Source organism: Pollachius pollachius, assembly GCF_949987615.1.
Source record: "Pollachius pollachius genome assembly, chromosome: 10".
NCBI lineage: Eukaryota > Metazoa > Chordata > Actinopteri > Gadiformes > Gadidae > Pollachius > Pollachius pollachius.
Genome location: NC_136943.1, coordinates 19,541,678 through 19,561,281, shown reverse-complemented (window position 1 = coordinate 19,561,281; position 19,604 = coordinate 19,541,678). Strand labels below are relative to the sequence as shown.

The following is a 19,604-nucleotide window of genomic DNA, read 5'->3' as shown; positions in this document are numbered from 1 at the left end:
CAAGGGAAACCTAGACCCACGTCAGCCAATCAGCAAGAGGATACGACGTTTAGCATAGTAAGACAACTTCCTATTGGTTTAACATTGATAGTAACTCAACGTATAGAGGAACGTATGCGTGGCTCGATAGTGCATTTGTTTTTCTTTTATTAGTTATTCATTATGCTATGAAACATGGTAGTCAATTGTCCTATTATCAGTGCACATTTGATCATACACATGATATTTACTCGCTGTAAAAGTGGTTTTAATAAGATGATCAAGGGTGGTATTCAATTATGAAATATGAGCAAAAACAATGTATAACAGTGCTAGTGCTAGTTGAAGTTATATAATGACCTCAGGGGTAAAAGGGCTTCAAGTACAACACAACGCAAATGGAGGGTATTGATCAAACATGTAAATCATACAATAGAGCGCATTCACATTACTTTCTTTCAAAAAAACTTCACAAAATATCACTATCGAGTGTGCAGCAGATTAGAATACCAAATCAATGATAAAAAATAAAATGACTTTACAAAGGGTCAATAAGAGGACATTAAGATATAATTAAAAATGTCAATAAACCAAAACATTAAAATAAAAGTTTCATATTCTAACAAAGTCTCAAACATCGACCAGTGCAGTTTTAATTTCATCCCAGATTTGCAAAATGGAAGTCCTTCACCATGGCAACAGAAGTGTCCAATGTCTTCTCCTGATCTATGGTGAAGACCTTTGCCTGAGGCTTCCCTTCTTTGTTCGAGAGCTTTCCTTCTCTTCATCCCGTACGTCGTCTGGCGAAATACTTTAACGTTTTAATTCCAAGCATTGCCAGCTTATTTGTATCAGTAAACTCATGGATCCAGAACATTTATATTCTATTCTTAACACCTATTTGGATTATTTGTGTCATACAAATAAAATTGTCACATTAAAAGCTAAAATTGTACATTGTTCTCATACTGCCTTTTCCTTTCCTCATGACAGGTGCCATGCCCCTCCAGGTTGCCCCAGTAGGGCCAACCCCACACCACCCCCGCCGCCCGCCGCCCCCCGCCCCTGTCAGCCTGAGCAAAAGGAGCAGTGCAGCCCCCCTGTCAGATCGCTGATGGCCCCGCCTTTCACCAGCTCCCGCAGCAGCTCCCGCTCCCGGTCCACGTTGTGCATCTTCTGCTGCAGCATGGCGGCCATGGGCAGCCGGTCGTAGTAGTGCAGTGGCGCCCCCTGCTGGGACATGTTGTAGCCAAAGCCCGCCAGGCTGACCTCGTCACACAGCAGGCTGGCCAGGGAGAGCGCCGACATGCCCAGGGTGGGGACGTTCTGTCAGGGGGGGGGGGGGGGGGGGGTCACAGAACATGTTGTTATGCAACATGGAGAACCACAAACTATACTATAACTCTAAGTAATAAAACAACTGCTGCTACGACTACTAGAACTTTTACAGAACCCTTTATCTTACAGAGATTCCATTACAAGCCTTAGTTTACAAAGCGCTTGTAGGGCACAAATACAGATATTTATGAAAATCGAATTTAAACCTTGGCCCTCTGGCCCACTTCCCCATCGTGAAAATAGAAAAACATCAGCTAAGCTTACCGTGTACTCTCTTTAGTAGCTTACTCTGTACTCTCTATAGTAGCTTACTGTGTCCTCTCTATAGTACCTCACTGTGTCATCTCTATAGTAGTTGTCCTCTCTATACAGTAGTAGCTCACTATGTCCTTTCTAAAGTAGCTCAGTGCCCCCGTTCTATAGTAGCTGTCAGTCCTATAGTAGCTCACAGCTGTCATCTCTATAGTAGCTGCCATCTCTATAGCAGCTCACTGTGTCCTCTCTATAGTAGCTCACTGTGTCCTCTCTATAGTAGCTTACTGTGTCCTCTGAAACACAAATGAATACACTAGTCCAGCCAATGCAACGAGCAAACAGCACGTACTAATACTAAAAATATCTATCTCTACAGCTAAATGCAAATCCGCCTGACAAATAATCGCATCATCACACAAGCTGTGTGTGCACTTCAGAATACATAGACATATGTATAGAAATGTATATTAACTTAATATAATAAAATACAATTCATATATTAAATGAATTCCTGTTATTAACTTAACCTAGTAAAATGTGTAGAAAATAAATCAGTAACACTAGCTGCGTTTCCATCCCCCTGATTTTATGCGAATTTTGAAGTATCGAATCAGTAAACGGTGATGGAAACACCAATATTTGCATAAAAATTCTCTAATTCGCAAAAAAGTTTATCCGCTCGCTTGAGGTGGTTTTTGAGAAATGCGAAAGAGAGTAAATGCGCAAAATGGGAGATGGAAACACAATTTTTCGAAACAGCTGTTACGTAGCGAACATTGAACATACAGGACTGACAACGTCCTTCCGATTTCCGCATAACGACCGGCCATAGCAACCCTGCCGACATCAACTTGTAGTGTCAATATATATATATTTTTAAGCGTTTGTATACATTGACATCTTATATCATATATATATGATATAGGATGTCTATGTTTGCATATCCTTTAATTATACCGTGTCCATTAATCCCTGATATAAGGACACCAACTAAGTAATTCCAGTCAAATTGTCTGTTCAGCCTTCAAAACGAGAGCTGGTACATTGTGAAAAATGCATTAAACTGTAATCAGAAAACGCAGTTATATGCTATAGACCCTTTAGTATCTGTGGTATAAAGGCTGCGACGAATTTCAAATTATAAATATGAACAATGTATCATTTAAATACGTCCATGGAACTGATGGCCTGAATGTGAATAATAGATACGTGTGTGGGCCGCTGAAGAGGTAAAACTTTTCCTTGCTCTCATCGAAGAAAAAAACATTACAGCTATTTTAGATGGAAAACAACGCAATTCCACTATATATCAGGACCTAAGAGAGGATGTTATCAAAAGCATACGACAAGCCCTGTAATGTGTGTAGTTTTCCCGCTCCAACAACTTGATGGAAACGCACCTAATTTGAATTTCTTTTTTGCAAACTTTCGAAAGATTTGCTTCCCCTTTTCGATCGAAACATGACTAATGTCCTCCTCACTTGCGGTAACGTTACTCATGGCTGCTGCCATTGTGAAGTAAACCAAATCCGCCTCATAAGCTTATATCCAGTTCATTGGATTGTGTCAGCAAGAGGAACTTGTCATAAAGTTAGCGATAACATAGCCCACCCATTGAGAGGGAAGATATGATTGGTCAATTTGAGTGTCATTTGAAATTAGTCTCATTGAATTACTATTACTCAACCTCTGTGAAATTATAGCGGACCCACCCATAACAGGTCAAGTCATTGGATGTCCTCTTCTCTCTCTTGAGGATGTCTACAATAGAGCCTGCCTCAGGAGAGCTCATAGCATCCTGAGAGACTCATCCCACCCAGGCCATAACCTGTTTGAACTGTTGCCCTCTGAGAGGCACTACAGGGCAATCAGATCAAAAACAAACAGGCTAAAAAACTGTTTCTACCCCAGAGCTGTTATTTCTCTAAATTATGCAGAATTATAAATTATTGCATCATACCAATCCGACCTTTAAAATTGGCTGACATTTATAAATATATATATTTGTTTTTGAATTCTTTAACATTCTATATATATTTTTTTAAAAAATATTTTCTCATTTTGTTTTTGTTTTAAAAAAATCATTTTTTTAAAAAAGCACTTATTTTGAGAGCCTCTACCCCAGTTTCGTTGCACTTTGTGCAATGACAATAAAGAGATTCTGATTCTGATTCTTAACAGAGCTCATAGCATTTTCCTTCCCAACAATTGCAGAGTCAGCAGCATTCTGATAAATGGGCTTCTTTGATTTACCCCTTCACGTTCCAAAACAAATTGAACACGCAGTTTTGAAGGGTTTATTTCCTCTGAAAATTGTGTTTAGTCGTTGATTGTAAAACAATGAATTAATGAAATAAAATTTAAATCTCTGGAATATCTGGGGCCCTCTCTGAGGGCCCTGATTGTTCCACTCTGTTGGGGTGTGTGCAGGACTTTTGGGGGACACAGAAAAAACCCAGCTTTAGCTTTTGCAGATTTCTGTCTGCGGAAACAGACACTTGACTAATTCAATAGCTCTTTGCGTTTGACGATAATATAATAATTACTTTACTTTGACGATAATATAATAATATATTCGGTGAGGAGGCCGTGGTTCAGCCAGCTCATGACGATGAGCCTTTTGAACTATGTGTTCTCCCCCGTCCCTCTAGTATTGGTGGGACCCATTCCTCACCATTGTCATCACAAGTGAATCATTGCTGCTGTTACTGACCCCTCCCCGTACTGAGTACCTAGCTGACAATCAGCAGCATGAGAGATTTGCTAAACAAAAAGGGTTGTACTTTAAGTGTGGACGATTTGTGTGGAATTTATGCTAAGGTTAAAATTTTTGTCGAAACTGATGTTAATTGACTTTCAGAATCGTACAATACCATGAGCGGAAACTTTCTCTGGTGGAAAATGTATTATTTCTGAGCTGTCTTTGTTGCAACTTGGAAATTAGCCTTTTTGTGAGCTTTGTAAAATGCCTGTGTCTTAGTCACAGTATAGGTAATCCCAGTCCTCTTAAATGTGTATTGTTACGTATTTTAAACACATAAAGCTACCCACACATAGCCACTAGGAAGTAGGATCGAACACATAGGCCGTAATTACCATACATAGCCACTAGGAAGTAGGATCGAACACAGGCCGTAATTACCTTACATAGCCACTAGAAAGTAGGATCGAACACATAAACTGGAATTACCACTCATAGCCACTGAAGCCAATGAGATCAGAAACATGCGGCAGTCCATACTACAGGCCTATTCGACTAGCGGCCCGCGGGCCGGATACGGCCCGTTTGAAAAATTTTCTGGCCCGCGAGACTGCCAGTAAATAACAGTGATGAAAATTATTACAAAATATATATATATATTTTTTTAAAAATTAAAATATTTAATTATTATTATTTTTTTTTAATTTTCTTAAAATTATTACATCAACAACGGCTCTGATCTGGATCTAACCGGATCTAACTCATAAATATCTATGTCACGCACGTGAACTAGGCGTGTGATGCGTAGCCAATCACGCAGCCAAATGCAGCCAATCGCACCAATCACAGCGCTGCTCTGCAGTTGCCGCGCTGCTCTGCAGTTGCCTGAGCTCATGGGTGACAGGGTTCGGCACCAGCATGGCGCTCTCTAAACCGAAGAAACAGAAAATTGACTCGGAAAACCGCCAGTTCCAGAGCGAATGGACGGACAAATATTTATTTATTTTGCCTGCCGTGACCAGTACGAAACCGGTCTGTTTACTGTGCAACGAATGCATGTCTGTGATGAAAGAATACAACTTGAAGCGTCACTACAAGTCAAACCACGGCTCGTTTTCGGCTCGTTTCCCGGAGGGCTCGGATGAACGGCGAAGCAAAATACAGTGTCTGCTAACATCATTTCAACACGGTCAGGCCGTCCTTGGTCGCTTTTGCACGGAGCAGGAGAGGGCTATGATAGCATCCCTTCGTGTAGCCTGGACACTAACCAGACAGAAGAGGCCTTTTACCGAGGCGGAGACGGTTAAAGATTGTATGCTGGCTGTCATTGACGAAGTGGTTGTTGATGAAAAAGTGCGGGAAAGCGTCACCTCATCCATTAAAAAAGTGCCTCTCTCGGATACATCAACTCTTCGCAGAGTGGAATTACTCGCAAAGGATGTATCAAGGCAGCTTTTGGATAACCTAAAAAAAACCGATGTTATGAGCATCGCTGTGGATGAATCAACCGACTGTACTGACATGGCTCAGCTATGCATTTATGTCAGATTTCATGATGGAGTGTGCTTTAGAGAAGAACTTGTGGGGCTTATTCTGATGGAGGGACACACCACAGGTGAGGCGATATTTCAAAAGATTGTCGCATTTTTTGACGAGCGTGAACTGGATTTACAGAAAGTTTGCCTTTTGGTCACCGATGGCGCTCCAGCAATGATTGGTAGATTACAAGGGCTGACAGCGAGGCTATCAACCATAGCTCCACACATGCAGTTTTTACACTGCATCGTTCATCAGTCTGTGTTGTGTGCAAAGTTGAGCGGTGATCTGAAAAACACCATGGACACTGTCATGAATATTGTGAATTTCATCCGCTCAACCTCCAGCCTACAACACCGCCTTTTCCGTATGATGCTTGCCGACATGTTTGCAGAACACAAGGACTTGCTTGTTCATAACGATGTCAGGTGGCTTAGCAAGGGGAATGTTTTGGACCGTTTCTGTGAGCTCCACCAGGAGATTGTGTCTTTCCTTCGCGTGTGTAAACACAAACGGGCAGCAAACCTCCTGGAGCGCATGCTGGATGAACAGTTCATGGCAGAAGTGTACTTTCTGTGTGACATTTTCAAACACTTGAACACCCTGAATCTTGAACTGCAGGGACGAGAAAAGTCTATTGCTGATTTGGTTGAGAAGCTTTGTGCTTTCAAAACAAAGCTAACCATTTTCACAACAGACTTATCAGCAACAGGACTGCTGCACTTTCCAAGACTGCGTGGATTCATGAACACAGCACCGGAGGCACGGATAACGCCCGTCATGACAGATTTCATGACAAAACTGACTGAGAACTTTACTGAGAGATTCAAAGGGTTCAACATTCCCATTGAGGTATTGCACTTTGCTCGTGACCCCTTTTCTATCAAACCTGAGGCAGACTTTTGTGCAAAAGTAAAAGAGGTAATGTCTTCTATTGATGAGAGCATCTTTCAGTTGGAAATGGTTGATGTGCAATCCTCCTTTGCTTCAAAACAGTACTTGCAGTCTGAGGGTGCAGAGAGCTTTTGGTCTAACCATGTGAACCAATACCAGTACCCCACAATGAGGAAAGTGGCCTTGCTAATACTGACAATGTTTGGGTCCACTTATACATGCGAGTCAAGTTTTTCACATATGAATGCCATAAAAACAAGGGCACGTTGCTCCATGACCAATGAAAAGTTGCACGAGTGTCTGAGGATTGCCCTGACTACATATGAGCCAAACTATGTTGAAATAGCAAGGTCAAGGCAGTGCAATTTTTCACATTAACCTGAAAAGGCTCAGAATGACAGCAGTGTGATGCTAATGGTAATGTCTTCTATGACAGCATCTCTCAGACTTAAAGGGGACATATTATACCACCAGGTGTGAGTGTGATTAGCCTTACAAGCCGTTTCTAAAATCTGCCCCATGTGACATCACTAGGGGGCGTGTCCACCTAGATCTGTGCTGGATAGATGAGCAACATTTACTTCAGTCCACTGGGTAGGCTGGTAGACTGATCTATCCAGCACGGATCTAGGTGGACACGCCCCCTAGTGATGTCACATGGGGCAGATTTTCGAAATGGCTTGTAAGGCTAATCACACTCACACCTGGTGGCATAATATGTCTCCTTTAAATGATGAATGTGCAATTACTTTGTGTTAAAAACTTGCAGTCTGAGGGAGAACTTTTGGTCAAAACATGTTAAAAAACAATATCAGTCTCTGTGAAAACAGTTCAGTTTTATGTTCATTATTTTGTCTGTTTTACTGTCCAGCTCAAATTTTAACTGAGTATGGACTGCTATGTTTGAAATTGTTTATCTCTATCTATGTTGTGAACAGTCCCATCTATGGTCAGATGGCTTTGCTTTGTTAATCTTGAATGTAGCATTCATATAAATATGGACCTTGGTTATAAAAGCCCTTTTGTGAAAGTATTAAAGTGGGGGAAAAAGTGGATACTGTATGTGTCATTCGTTCTCTATTATCAAGAGTTATTTTTTAGACATTAGTTTACAAATATTCTGTGCGGCCCACGAACCCCCAGTGATTTTCATATTTGGCCCACTTGCTATTGAAGTTGAATAGCCCTGCCCTAGGCCCTGGCCGTGTGAGGGCCCCACTCTGCCAGCTGAGCCAGTAGTCAGGATCTATGAGCCCTGCCTGTCCTCTCTTACCGGGTCCCAGCCCCAGAGGCGGCGCTGGGGAGGGGGGTACTGCAGCAGGCCCATGGCAGTCTCTCTGATCACCTGCAGGTTCAGCAGTCTGAACCGCTGAGGCTCCAGCGGGATCCGATCCGGAACCTTCTGCCAGAAGAACAGCCTGTTCCAAATACCCTGTGCGGCGCAAGGGAAGAAACAGCTTTTTACCAGCCTGATTTGTACAACGTGTACAGACAATATATGTTGCCAAGACGTAGCAGTGTTCAACCTTTGTATTTCTGGAGTCAGAGGTGTGTCACGGGTGTATAGAGTGGAACTCAAGTAAAGGTCATCACATGTTATGCTAACGTAGGGGTCTCCATGATAGCATTCAAACATAGACGATACAGTTAAAGTAAAGTCTCTTGTTGCCAGGTAAACCTATAACGTTTATAGCTACATCTAAAATCTTAATAATGATGCCTGTCAGGACTGCATACTGGTATCCAAAACCTGTGAAGCCGTCTCCTGTTCACAACCAGCCTGAAGCTGTTAGCTAGCTGTTAGTAAGCCCTAGCCAACCTAGGCGGTAACATCACAGATTGTGATGTGAATAACAATGACTGTTGAAAAAGGTCTTTGATTTGATGTGTATCGTGTGTATCGTATTTTTGTGTATCGTATTTTTGGAGTGCGTGTGGGGGATGGCTGGTTCAAGCAGCCTCACCTGGCCCCGAGGCGGACTTATTGGACTATGGGGGTTGGGTGAGGCTGCATAGCTGTAGTATTAAACAATTATGGTGTAAAGGTAAACCCAGGAATCACACCACTCCCTCTCTGGGAGCATCCGAATATTAAGTATATCCTATTTCTGTGCAGTGTCTACTACTTGGCCGACTAATGTAGTATGTTCTACAGCTATGCGTAGAACGTACCGGATGTTTGGAGATTACGTATTTCCCCTCTGTGCGCTGCACATCAGACGCCGGCAAAATTAAAGTCACCTGCGATAATTTACAGATTTTTTTTTTTTCTTCTTCTTGGGTTACCAGACTCCAGCTGAATTGTGGGACAACTTAGCGACCTACCGTTGTATACTGTGGTGATAGTACGCATTCTGAAACTTTTTGCCTACTACACAATGCGTACTGAGCATTCGGACGCGCTATATTTGTGACTACTATATAGCAGTCAAGTATGAGTATTCGGATTCAGTCAATATCTCCTGCATGGCAGCATGGATCTCCATCATCATGTCTAATTGTTTGCAAAACTTACAACCAACTGGTTTCCAAAGCCACCAGCCTGGGTCCTGGTCTGGGGAGCCCAGCAAAAGTCACTGGTAGCCTCCTAGGTTGTGTGTTGCATAGAGCTCGCTACAGTCATATGAAATGCTATGTTGACATTGAAATAAGAGAATCATCAGTCCCTTTAGTTTAGAAAGTGATTGAAAGATGATTCAAATGTAATAATAATAATAAATCCATCCATCCACCATGTTTAAAAGGTGGATGGATGTGCACACACACATACATACCACGGTATGTTTGTTGATCATAGCAGACAGCCAGCTGAGGTCCACTGCCTTGTAAACCACAGCCACAAACAGAGGCTGGGGGTCATGGTCCACCCACTGGCGTGGCGTGCCCTCTGGGTAGCTCAGCCTGATGCAGGTTCGATTCCCCACATCGCCGCTGAATTCGCCCAGAGGCCCGCTGTTTAATCTGTTATGGTTACAGAAAAAGAAATGGGTCAATTCATTTATCTCTTAGGGCTGGGTTAATTTGTGACCAATCGGCGCCTCTGATGTTGGGTTTGGTTGAATATATCTTGCCTGGCAGTCAAAGCTGAGTGAACAAAACACTTTTCAAAGTGGTGGCCGAGAAATAAGGGAAGGAGGGGACGTTTATTTGGGTTGTGCATTTTAAAAATCTGGCCGATGCACTAAAGTCATATGCTATTGGTAATAATGGTGTTTTGGTCATCGTCTAGTGGTTGTCTACCTGAGTCCAACTGATTCGGCTCGGCCATCACCAAACACTATCAGGGAGTGTGTCTTTGTGTGTGTTGAATGGCAACACGGAGCACCAGTTCATGTATCACCGTCAATAAACCTCTACGATGAATAGGTTTTCCAGCCCAGGCATATAGCCTGGGCTACTGAGCTGTTCTTATAAATCTTCTGCTTCTGAATCATCACAGTCGAAACGGGTTAGGACGCGCCACAAAGGTCAGTAAGAAGGGATTATTGTACGTTAGGTATCTTATTAGCAGGCTGTAGCCTACCTAAAGTCTATGGGTGTTACAGATACAGACACCATGGCTAAAGCAAGTCTGTTGTGGAGAGGAAGTGTAGCCCTAGAATACAAGTTAAGGACAACTCTCTACACACACACACACAAACACACACACACACACACACACACACACACATTGTGGTTAGGACTCCTAACAATCAATAGTTAGAACATTTCTACCAATCAATGGTGGCTATTAAAGCCCTAGCTGGCCATAATAAACAAATGTGTGTGTGTATGCACACACCCTCATATCTCATGCCATTGTGTTTTGTTTTTCCAACACAAATAGATGAATATAGTTAATACGCGTTTTGTTACACTGGCTTCAGCTAGTCTCACAGAGACAGCCTTTTCACGGTGATGTACTGAAAATGAACCCACTAGGTTTCAACCAATAGAGGCACTGAAATGGCATTGATAGCTTGGGATTCCCTGATTTATCACAATTTCAAGATGCAATTGATGATGGCTTTTGAAGCCTATCATAAACGTGCGTTTTTTCAGGTTCCACCCAGTAGAAGTTGAGTGACCTTGTTCTTCGAGATTGAAGTCAGCTGTTCAGAAACTGAAAATTCAGTCAAGGGGAGTGCTCTGGTTTAAGCTGATACTTCAAATCAAAACCTGCTCTTTGAAACAGGGCCATAGTCTCTCTCTTACATCCTTAAGCCTTAGCCACGGCAGCTTCAAGGGATAAGGTCAAATTAACACACAGTTCATTTGTTCTTTCATAATTCACATTCCAGCCACATTCTTCAGTGACTGACTCACCGATGGGAGAGAGGGCCGCTGCTCCAGAACCACAAACACAACAACATCATCATCATCAATAGAGACAGACAAAACCAAAGCATGCCGACCTGATTATTGTATCGAAGCGGTCGATAAGCGGGCCCAGCTCCATGTTTCTCAGAATGCCTCCGTTTCCCATGACCACACAGCGGCGGCAGGCCCCGGGGCCCTTCTTTGGCCGGGGCGGCTCAGTGCGGGGCAGCTGCAGAGGACAGAGGACAACAGGCTGTCTGTGTGGGGAGGATAGAGGGAACACTGTGTGTTTGGGATCAGCCATCCGACTGCATTGAGACGGTTTCATTAACCCCCCCTAGGGAGGACCAAAGAATAACCCATGACAGCAGATGTTGCTTTGTGCTTTTGTATTTCTTTATGGAAATATCTTAAGTCACTTCTGCATTCTAACTTTGGATTTCTTTTGCCTTTAGCAGCTCAACTTTCCTCGACTCGGCCCGCCTTTTTTTGCGTTTCGATCGCCAAAATTAGGTACCTGGTACTTTTTTAGTCTCACCTCCGTCGAGGTTCCAAGCGAGCTGATCTGATCATTTTGTGTGACGTAAAAAGGTGCTGGCTACTGATTAGCCAGAGAGTGACGACACTGGACGAGCGCGACGTCCGAGCGGGTTTATAGCTTATAGCAGTGTTTATATCATATCATCACAAGATGAGCAACTTGTCACAGAAAGCGATGTTACATTGTATAGGCAACCCACAACGTAAGATGTCACATTCACGATAATGAACTACGAGGGGCACTAAAATACGTAATAGTTTAGTAACAAGTCATACATGTATGCATGATGTGACCCTAGAAAGCACAGACGCGATAAGCTATAGCGCATTCACGCGGAGAGGGGTTGCGATTTCAGAGGGGGATTCCATTCTCGGCAGAAGACCGGCATCTTTAAATACTAGCATCAGCGTTCAGTCAGCAATAGAGGTGGTTCGGTCGCGAACTGATTCGTTCGAACGAACGAATCGTTAGAACGAACGATCCGAACTGGTTCTTCTCTCTCGTTCGCGTCGGTCGCGTCGATCGCGTCGGTCGTCTCGTTCGCGTCGGTCGTCTCGTTCGCGTCGTTCGTGACTCAGAATTGACTCCTCCCAGACCCACGACTCGCAGACAGTTCGTTCAGGAAGACGAGGGACCGAGGCTACTCACGGCACACACTGTTGCTTGCACTGCACCAGGAGCAGGTTATAGTTATAACTAGGCTTTACTTAGTTAGCTTCAACGATACATGAAGTAAACATACTTGGAACGTCCATGTAGGCCTACGCAGCAGCACTATGCGCAGGTGATGCCGCATGATATGCCGCAAGGCATATCATTATTAACTAACGCATTATCTCTGAGGTGAAGTAAAGCCTCAGGTGGTCCGTTACATTTTCTTGTCAAGTAGCCTGGTGTTTACATTTTAGGGTTAGGGTTTCACATTGTTCCTTTATCTCGGGTATTTTTTTAATATATAAAATTAACGATATTGACTCAACTTTCAGGATAAAGTGATTCGATTCGCCATTCGATTCACCGGAAACTCGACTGAACCAGTTCAGTCGAGTTTCCGGTAGCACTGAGTCTGACTGACTCAGCTGAGAACCATGCAATGGGTGCATTGCATGATGCGATTCACCGCTACCGGAAACGGAAACTGGACTGAACCGGAAACTGGGCTGAACGAACGAACGAACGAACGATTCGCGAACGACTCATCTTGGCGAACTGACTGACGCGAAGTGGTTCACGTAAACGAATCATTGAATCCACCTCTAGTCAGCAATAGTGATTGATTATTGAACACGGCAGGGTCAGTGTGCGAGAACACGCCGTGGGCCGTGACGCTCCTGTGTGTAGCCCCGTCTGTTTATAATTCGCGGGGAGAAGTACGTCACTGCAGTTTCGTGCATGCGTGCTCTGACGACCCGCCCACGTTGAAGAGATCCTATTTTAGATGGAAACACGACGTGCCTGGGACCAAACCCAAGTCGTGCCACGCTTATTTGTGGCGAGTTGAGCTGGTACTGACAGTGGATAAGGGGGATTTGTGTATGTTGTTTGTGGCGGGACTTGAATGGCCACCAGTCAACGTCAAAAACACATTATTATTCATCCCTTCATAACCTTTGACTGAAATGCAATCGTCTACCCAGACCTCACAAAATAGATCACATTTTGATGATCTAGCCAACGAGCGCCCAACTGAGCAAAGAAATGATAGGCATTGTGTTACCAGGTTGAAATCACATTTCCTCCTGTGGACTTTGAATGGTGTCGGGTCATTCTACATCCCTTCATTTGTTGCGTGTGATTTGCCATGTGATATATCTATATATCCCTTCCATTGAGGGACATTGGGTGATTCCCCCTGGTGAATGTCTTTGCAAGCACCAGAGATGTTGGGGTCCCTCAAAGATATAATCAGTAGATATATATTGCCCCCACCAGCCTAAGTGTGTCTTCCAGCTTGTCCCGCAGACCTCTGAACCCAAAGGGCGGCGGGAAGAGGAAGAGGTCATCGGGGAGCGGCGCATCACTCCCCAGGAAAGGCTGGGTCACATGACCAGAAGCAGGAAGCCTGTCCAGCAGACTCCGTCGGGCATTGCCGGGACGACACTTCTGTTGCAGTACGCTCTGCACGTACTCGTGGACCCGCTGGAGGAAAAAAAAACAACAGGAGACTGTGAGCGGCCCGTTAAAGGGGAGACGATGTACATTAACATCTGGACACAAACGATTTATTATCGAACCAAATTTTATCCTTTTGTTCTTATTGCACCGTGGATTGGAGATAAAAGCAATTTAGATTCCTCTGTGTGTCTGGCACATATTTTGAAACTTGAAAGGTGACTTTAACTTTGGCGCTACAAGTTTAACTACATTTCTCAGTAGAGTGGTAGTCACATTTCGGTTATGTCAATCAAAAGGCTTCTCGGTAACTAAGCTCTTTTATTGATCAGGTAGCGCGGAAGCATCCGCCAGAGCTACATTACACGATCATCTCTGAGGCTCAAGCTCAGTGGAGCTTTCTGCTGATAATGAGGGAACAAAGGAAAGGTTCTTACATAGTAATAACATAGCAAGATTTAAAGAAGCACATGATCTCCTTCAGTACACACACACACACACACACACACACACACACACACACACACACACACACACACACACACACACACACACACACACACACACACACACACACACACACAGACAGACAGACAGACAGACAGACAGACAGACAGACAGACAGACACACAAAGGGGATGAACTCGTTGGTGAACACCCGTGGCTTATCATAGAAATGTGAGCTTGAATACACACATCAATCTGGTATGGCATGTTTCAATCTAGCATCGGATGGGAGTTGAGATCTCAGGTTAGTGTTGACGTGACATGACGCAGCACTTTCATGCTCAGGGTAGGGCCCAGGTATCACTAAATATGTAACTCTGCGTTTATTTAACCTGGTAAAAGTCTCATTAAAATCTCAATGAGAAACTCACCGCTGTGATTTTAGTACTTTGCTTGCAAAACAAAAGAGCGTGTTGAAAGAGGGCAGAATTCTTTCAGATGAGTCTTGTCTTCACTCTACAACAGCCCAGCTCTACCAACCTTTTCAGCCCAAGATCCCGAACCTCGGTAAGAGGAAGTGTCAGAATTGTACTTATTTTCGGTCACTTTTTAAACCTACATGGTGAAAGGCAAGATCCTGCTCTCTACCCACTGAAGGCAGATAAAGAAAAAGGAAAAAGACAGCCCGGATATTACTTCAGACTCAAGGCCTTTTATTAGGCTAATTGTATTTGAATTACATGAAATGCTTTGGTCCAGCTTTAAAAATTTTGCAACAAAGAAAACACTAACTAGCAAAAGCAGGCCAAAGATCTACCAGTCAATAGCAGTCGACGGGTTGGCAACCACTGCAACACCAACTTTATCTTTGCTTATCCATTTCAAAAAAATAATTGGGTTGAGTAAGCCAAGTATATTTTGGATGGCAAAAAGGCCTGTAATTTTGCTTACAATTGACCACAGAGACTTTTTGCTATTGAATTATCGTGTGTCGACATTTCTATTAAAAAGGCACCCATTAATCCTTAAGGTGAAAGATGGCAAACAAAACAATGATGGACTCTGTATGGGAAGCTCCTTCCAACTGGAATTTAAATTGCTGTCTTTCTGCAATGTGTGTTACCATGTGCTGAATATATCATCCCAAAACCATCCCACACCTTAGAGGAAAGGTCTGTGCAGTTTTACAATCTACAACCCTAAACCTTTTAAATGTTCTAATGTATTCATCAGCTTTGGGGTTTTTCCTGTCAGACTTCCATTTGTGGTGAGTTTTTTCCATGCCTTTTTCGTACATAGTTTTATACTTAATTTGTCCCAAGGGGATATCTTCCTAGACATAAAGGCTACCACATGAAAATACATGCAATTATTGTTAATGAACAAATATCACTTTGTCAATTTATTTGTGATTTCAACGTAACATATGTTACCAAACCAAGGTGAGATTCGGTAAGGTAATATACCCTCCATCACAGAATGAGACCATTTATCATGTGGATGCAAGGTCATATTTTCCGAGGTTGCATCAATATAAAACAGGGTTCCTGCCAGACAACGTTAAACTGGCGATGCACCATCACGTAACATTTAGATGGTACTGTCATGGCGAAGACATTTAATTTCTAAAAAGGCCTAATTTTTTAAAAATGCTTCAAGAAGCAGAACTACAACAGCACGCTAGCGCTGTGTGGAGGAAGTCTGTGGCTTTTGGATCCACTCTTGGTCTGAGTCAGACTCTTTGTTAAACTCGTGTTTGTGCTATCGCCACCAGTAGTTCTCTTCTTGAGCCCCGTCATTACAATAGAGGTCGGACTGTTTAATATGGACTGTTTAATATGGTCCATACTGAGATATGGACTGTTTTGAATCCACAGAGCTTTGGAAGACAGAGACCCAGGCTGGTGTAAATTCCTCACGTCTTCAAAAGGAAAGCTGATACAGCGTCAGGGTGTATCTTATTTATGTTTGTTCTTTTATAAAGCCTGGTGACTTCCCTGGGACTTAAGTCTATCCACACATCATCTGTCAGAACACAATCATCAGTTGTTATGTTGTTATTATTGTCTGGGAACTTATCCCTTGTTTTATTTATTTTATTCCCCTTTTTTCCTCAATATTGTAGTCCATGTGCTGTGCGTTAGTCCTTCATGTTTTGGTCCATGTGTTGTTTTTCCCTTTCCATTTAATCAATCAATTAACACAGCCACTTTCAACTTCTGTATTTATGTTTGTTTTTGACATGGAACAACAAGGTGAATCTGAGTTGGTTCAGCCTGTAAACTGTTTTCTTTGGGTTTACCTGTTGGTGTGCAGGGTTGATGTGCAACTTAAGAGGCTTGGGGCTTTCCGTCTCAAATAGGGGAAGCGAGACGATCCCCAGACTCACGAAACCCAAGATCACAACAGGAAACAACACCCGCCTGGCAAACAGGGAAAAAACATCCATACACACACACACACAACCTATAACTTCTTATTTCCATGGTTTATTGATCAATCGATTACTTGATTGCTTATAATAATACAATAAAATGCCTAAGTTGTTTAAATTAACATTTAAATTAAACTTTTCTAACCCTCAACAGAAATCTTTTAATGGGTTCAGTCCAAATTAACTTGGAAGTACAGTTGTTCATCTATTGTATTTTACATTATGTTAGATATACGTTGTAAAGCACCATGAAAAACAGGGAGAAAAGAGCAGCAGGTTGTAACCCTGGTCATGTACGATAATCGGGTGAACAATGCCAAAACATTGTGAGATCAAATATCAGCCTATTCTGATGTAATGTTATGATCTAATCCTATTCCAAAACTGCTAAAGCCCTGTTTGCAAATTGAATTTATTTAAGAATGTCTACGATCTAAACACCATGAAAGCTCCTGAACTTTCTACAGGGAATAATGGACAGCACTTATCAAAAATAAATAAAGATCCTCTCACCAAACTGCATTCTGGTTCGGAACGGTGTAGCACCTTCTGTTCATAATCGATCTTCCCTTCTAAGTTTTCATTAACAACCAGAAACTGTGGACAATTGTCCAGAGCATTAAGAGCTTTAAGAGCATTGCCAGCATCAGCCTTTCTGAAGCCCTGATGGCTTGGACACACTGTGATAAAGATCATGTTTCTCATGCAGGATTGAGTTCCTCATGGCGTGCACCCCTGACGAGCCGCAGAGCCTCGTTATAAGGATAAGATAACAACGTTATTCATCCCCCGGACGGTACATTTCTTTGTCACAGCAGCCCAGCAGCAGTTGAAAACTCAGAATAGGATACAATACAATAAAAATACAAAGCACTAATGAAAACTAAAACAGACGCTAAGTAAATGCTAAAGTAAAGACAAACAGAACAAACAGGGCAAACAAAACAGACAGTATAAACAATATAAATTGCAAAGTGCAAATGATAAAGCGACATAGTACCAGTACTTCACATTATTTTAAAGTGTATAAATGCAAATATAAACAAAGAGAAGTGGCCCAGTGATCAAGTGTGTGTATATATATATATATGTATGTATAAGCATACATAAACACACACACACATACTCATCCTCCACACAGAACGGCGCGGTAAACACCACAGCTCATCCCCGGCTTCACGTCTGTGAGTCAAGTTTCCCACAGAGGCCCCAGACCGAGCCCTGCCTTGGAGTTCTGCTGCCGGGAGTATTACCTGTAGGTGCTCAGGTGCTTGGGCCACCTCATCACGACCCGGTTTCAGCAGAACATCGAGGCAGCCCTCCGTCTGCGCAATGGAAGCAGAGGAAGAGGATCGCAGAGGAGGAAGAGGATTGCAGAGGAGGAAGAAGATAACAGGAAGAAGAGGATCACAGAGGAAGAGGATCAAAGAAGAAGAAGAAGAATAGAATAGAATAGAAAGCTTTATTGTCATTATACAACGTACAACGAAATGCAATGAGCAGCAGAAGAGGATCACAACAAGTGCACAAGGGGACTAGTTACAGCCAAGATTAGAGGTAATGCCATACTGAGAAAGCTGTCAACCTACGTAACAAAGCCCTGAGAGGAAGAACGGACACTGTAAATACAGGAGGACCGATCTCTACAGGTTAACTTGAGGGGACGACCTATTTCTAGAGGTGAACTATCTGGCAAATACAGGAGAACCGATCTCTACAGGTTAACTTGAGAGGAGGACCTATCTCTACAGGTTAACTTGAGAGGAGAACCTATCTCTAGAGGTTAACTATCTGGACAAGACAGGAGGACCGATCCCATACAGATTAACTATCTGGTAAAGACATTTGAAGACATTTAACCGCTCAGTTCTCTGAGGAGCTCAGACCGTTTCATGGGGTCACAAATAAACGGCTCTCTATACGGAACATCATGGATCTTCGAAAACTCTCTTATTGAGCCTTCCGGATGAAACACTTTAAGCCCTTGTATGGTGAGCAGATAGTCTCCTTTTACTTTCAGTCTCTTTTTCGACAAAAGCAATGGTGCATCGATACTTCAGAGATCAATTACACACAACACAGTACTGATCGAATCCCTTTCTGGATTACATTCATTAATCTTTTACGGATCGTCATCAAAACACTTATAATATACACTTACAATGATGTCCCTACCATGCTTCAACACTCTTGGTATTTTGAGATAGATTGTATCATGTGGTGTGAATATGTTGACATGGTCGCCTTATCCTTCTGTAGCTCCCTCAGTTTGGATTAGATTAGCCTCAAAACTCTTTAATAGGTAATAACCCACCCGTTAATATTGATATCATTATATATTATATTAATATATATTATTGTCAAATCATAAATAACATCAGTTTATATATATATATATATATATATATATATATATATATACCTTATATAAAAGGATGAGATTTATAACCAGTTATATATAAATACACACCTTAAATAAAGGATTAGGTTTTAAACCAGTTATATATATATACAACCAGTTATATAGAGGTTTCTTACATGCTCTGTATTAACCTTTAAAGTCGTTGCCGTTAGACCAACCGCACTCCGCGATAAAGAGTAGTTAAAAGCGGGGTTTCACCTGCAGCCTGATAAAAACGTGTTAATAACCCCAAACCCGTCATGAATGCATGCAACCCGCTATAAACGTATTAATAACCCCAAACCCGTCATGAATACGAAGATACAACAGCCTGTAATAGATGACAGAATGATCCTTACCAGTGTTCTTACGGATTCAGTTCTCCTCGACGACCCAGCGCATCTGATCATCTGAGCGATCCCCAGCTGCGCCGTCTGGTACGCGGCCGCTGATTGGCCAAGTACTGCCCCGCTTCCGTTACGCTGCTGCCACAATAAAAGCCCTCTTCATTTCTATTTTTTTTAAGAATTTTTTTTCATTTGCATTCTTTATGAGTGAGAGAGACAGGAATCTATGGGAGATAGAGGGGAGGACAGGCAACATAGAACCGCCGACATGAATGGAAGCCAGGTCGCTGCGATAAGGACTCTGCCTTAATGGTACGGCC

At 42.6% G+C, this 19,604-nt stretch overlaps 1 protein-coding gene across 3 annotated transcripts; it reads right to left on the bottom strand.

The window, feature by feature from the left end:
• Positions 1-130: 130 nt before the first annotated feature.
• st3gal5 (ST3 beta-galactoside alpha-2,3-sialyltransferase 5) lies at positions 131-19,481 on the bottom strand. 3 transcript variants are annotated; one of them, XM_079744739.1, is made up of 8 exons: positions 19,297-19,481; positions 17,050-17,861; positions 16,405-16,525; positions 13,473-13,682; positions 11,098-11,231; positions 9,478-9,664; positions 8,049-8,135; positions 131-1,305 (listed from the first exon to the last, which is right to left on the bottom strand). In XM_079744739.1, exons 2-8 carry the CDS (start codon positions 17,091-17,093, stop codon positions 1,048-1,050), a joined length of 1,041 nt encoding a protein of 346 aa, XP_079600865.1. In that variant the 5' UTR covers positions 17,094-17,861; positions 19,297-19,481; the 3' UTR covers positions 131-1,047. The 3 variants fall into 3 exon arrangements, with proteins under 3 accessions (XP_079600865.1, XP_079600863.1, XP_079600864.1); XM_079744737.1 differs by having other exon boundaries at positions 7,977-8,135; positions 19,297-19,476; XM_079744738.1 differs by having other exon boundaries at positions 7,977-8,135; positions 17,790-17,861; positions 19,297-19,474.
• Between the last annotated feature and the right edge of the window lie 123 nt (positions 19,482-19,604).

Coding starts and splice junctions, on each gene's coding strand:
- st3gal5 (XM_079744737.1), bottom strand. CDS start 17,093: ATGAACAGAAGGTGCTACACCGTTCCGAACCAGAATGCAGTTTG. Junction 11,232..13,472: donor TGGAAGACACACTTAGGCTG/GTGGGGGCAATA, acceptor TGTCCTCTGCAG/CTGCCCCGCACTGAGCCGCC. Junction 9,665..11,097: donor CGCTTCGATACAATAATCAG/GTCGGCATGCTT, acceptor TAACCATAACAG/ATTAAACAGCGGGCCTCTGG.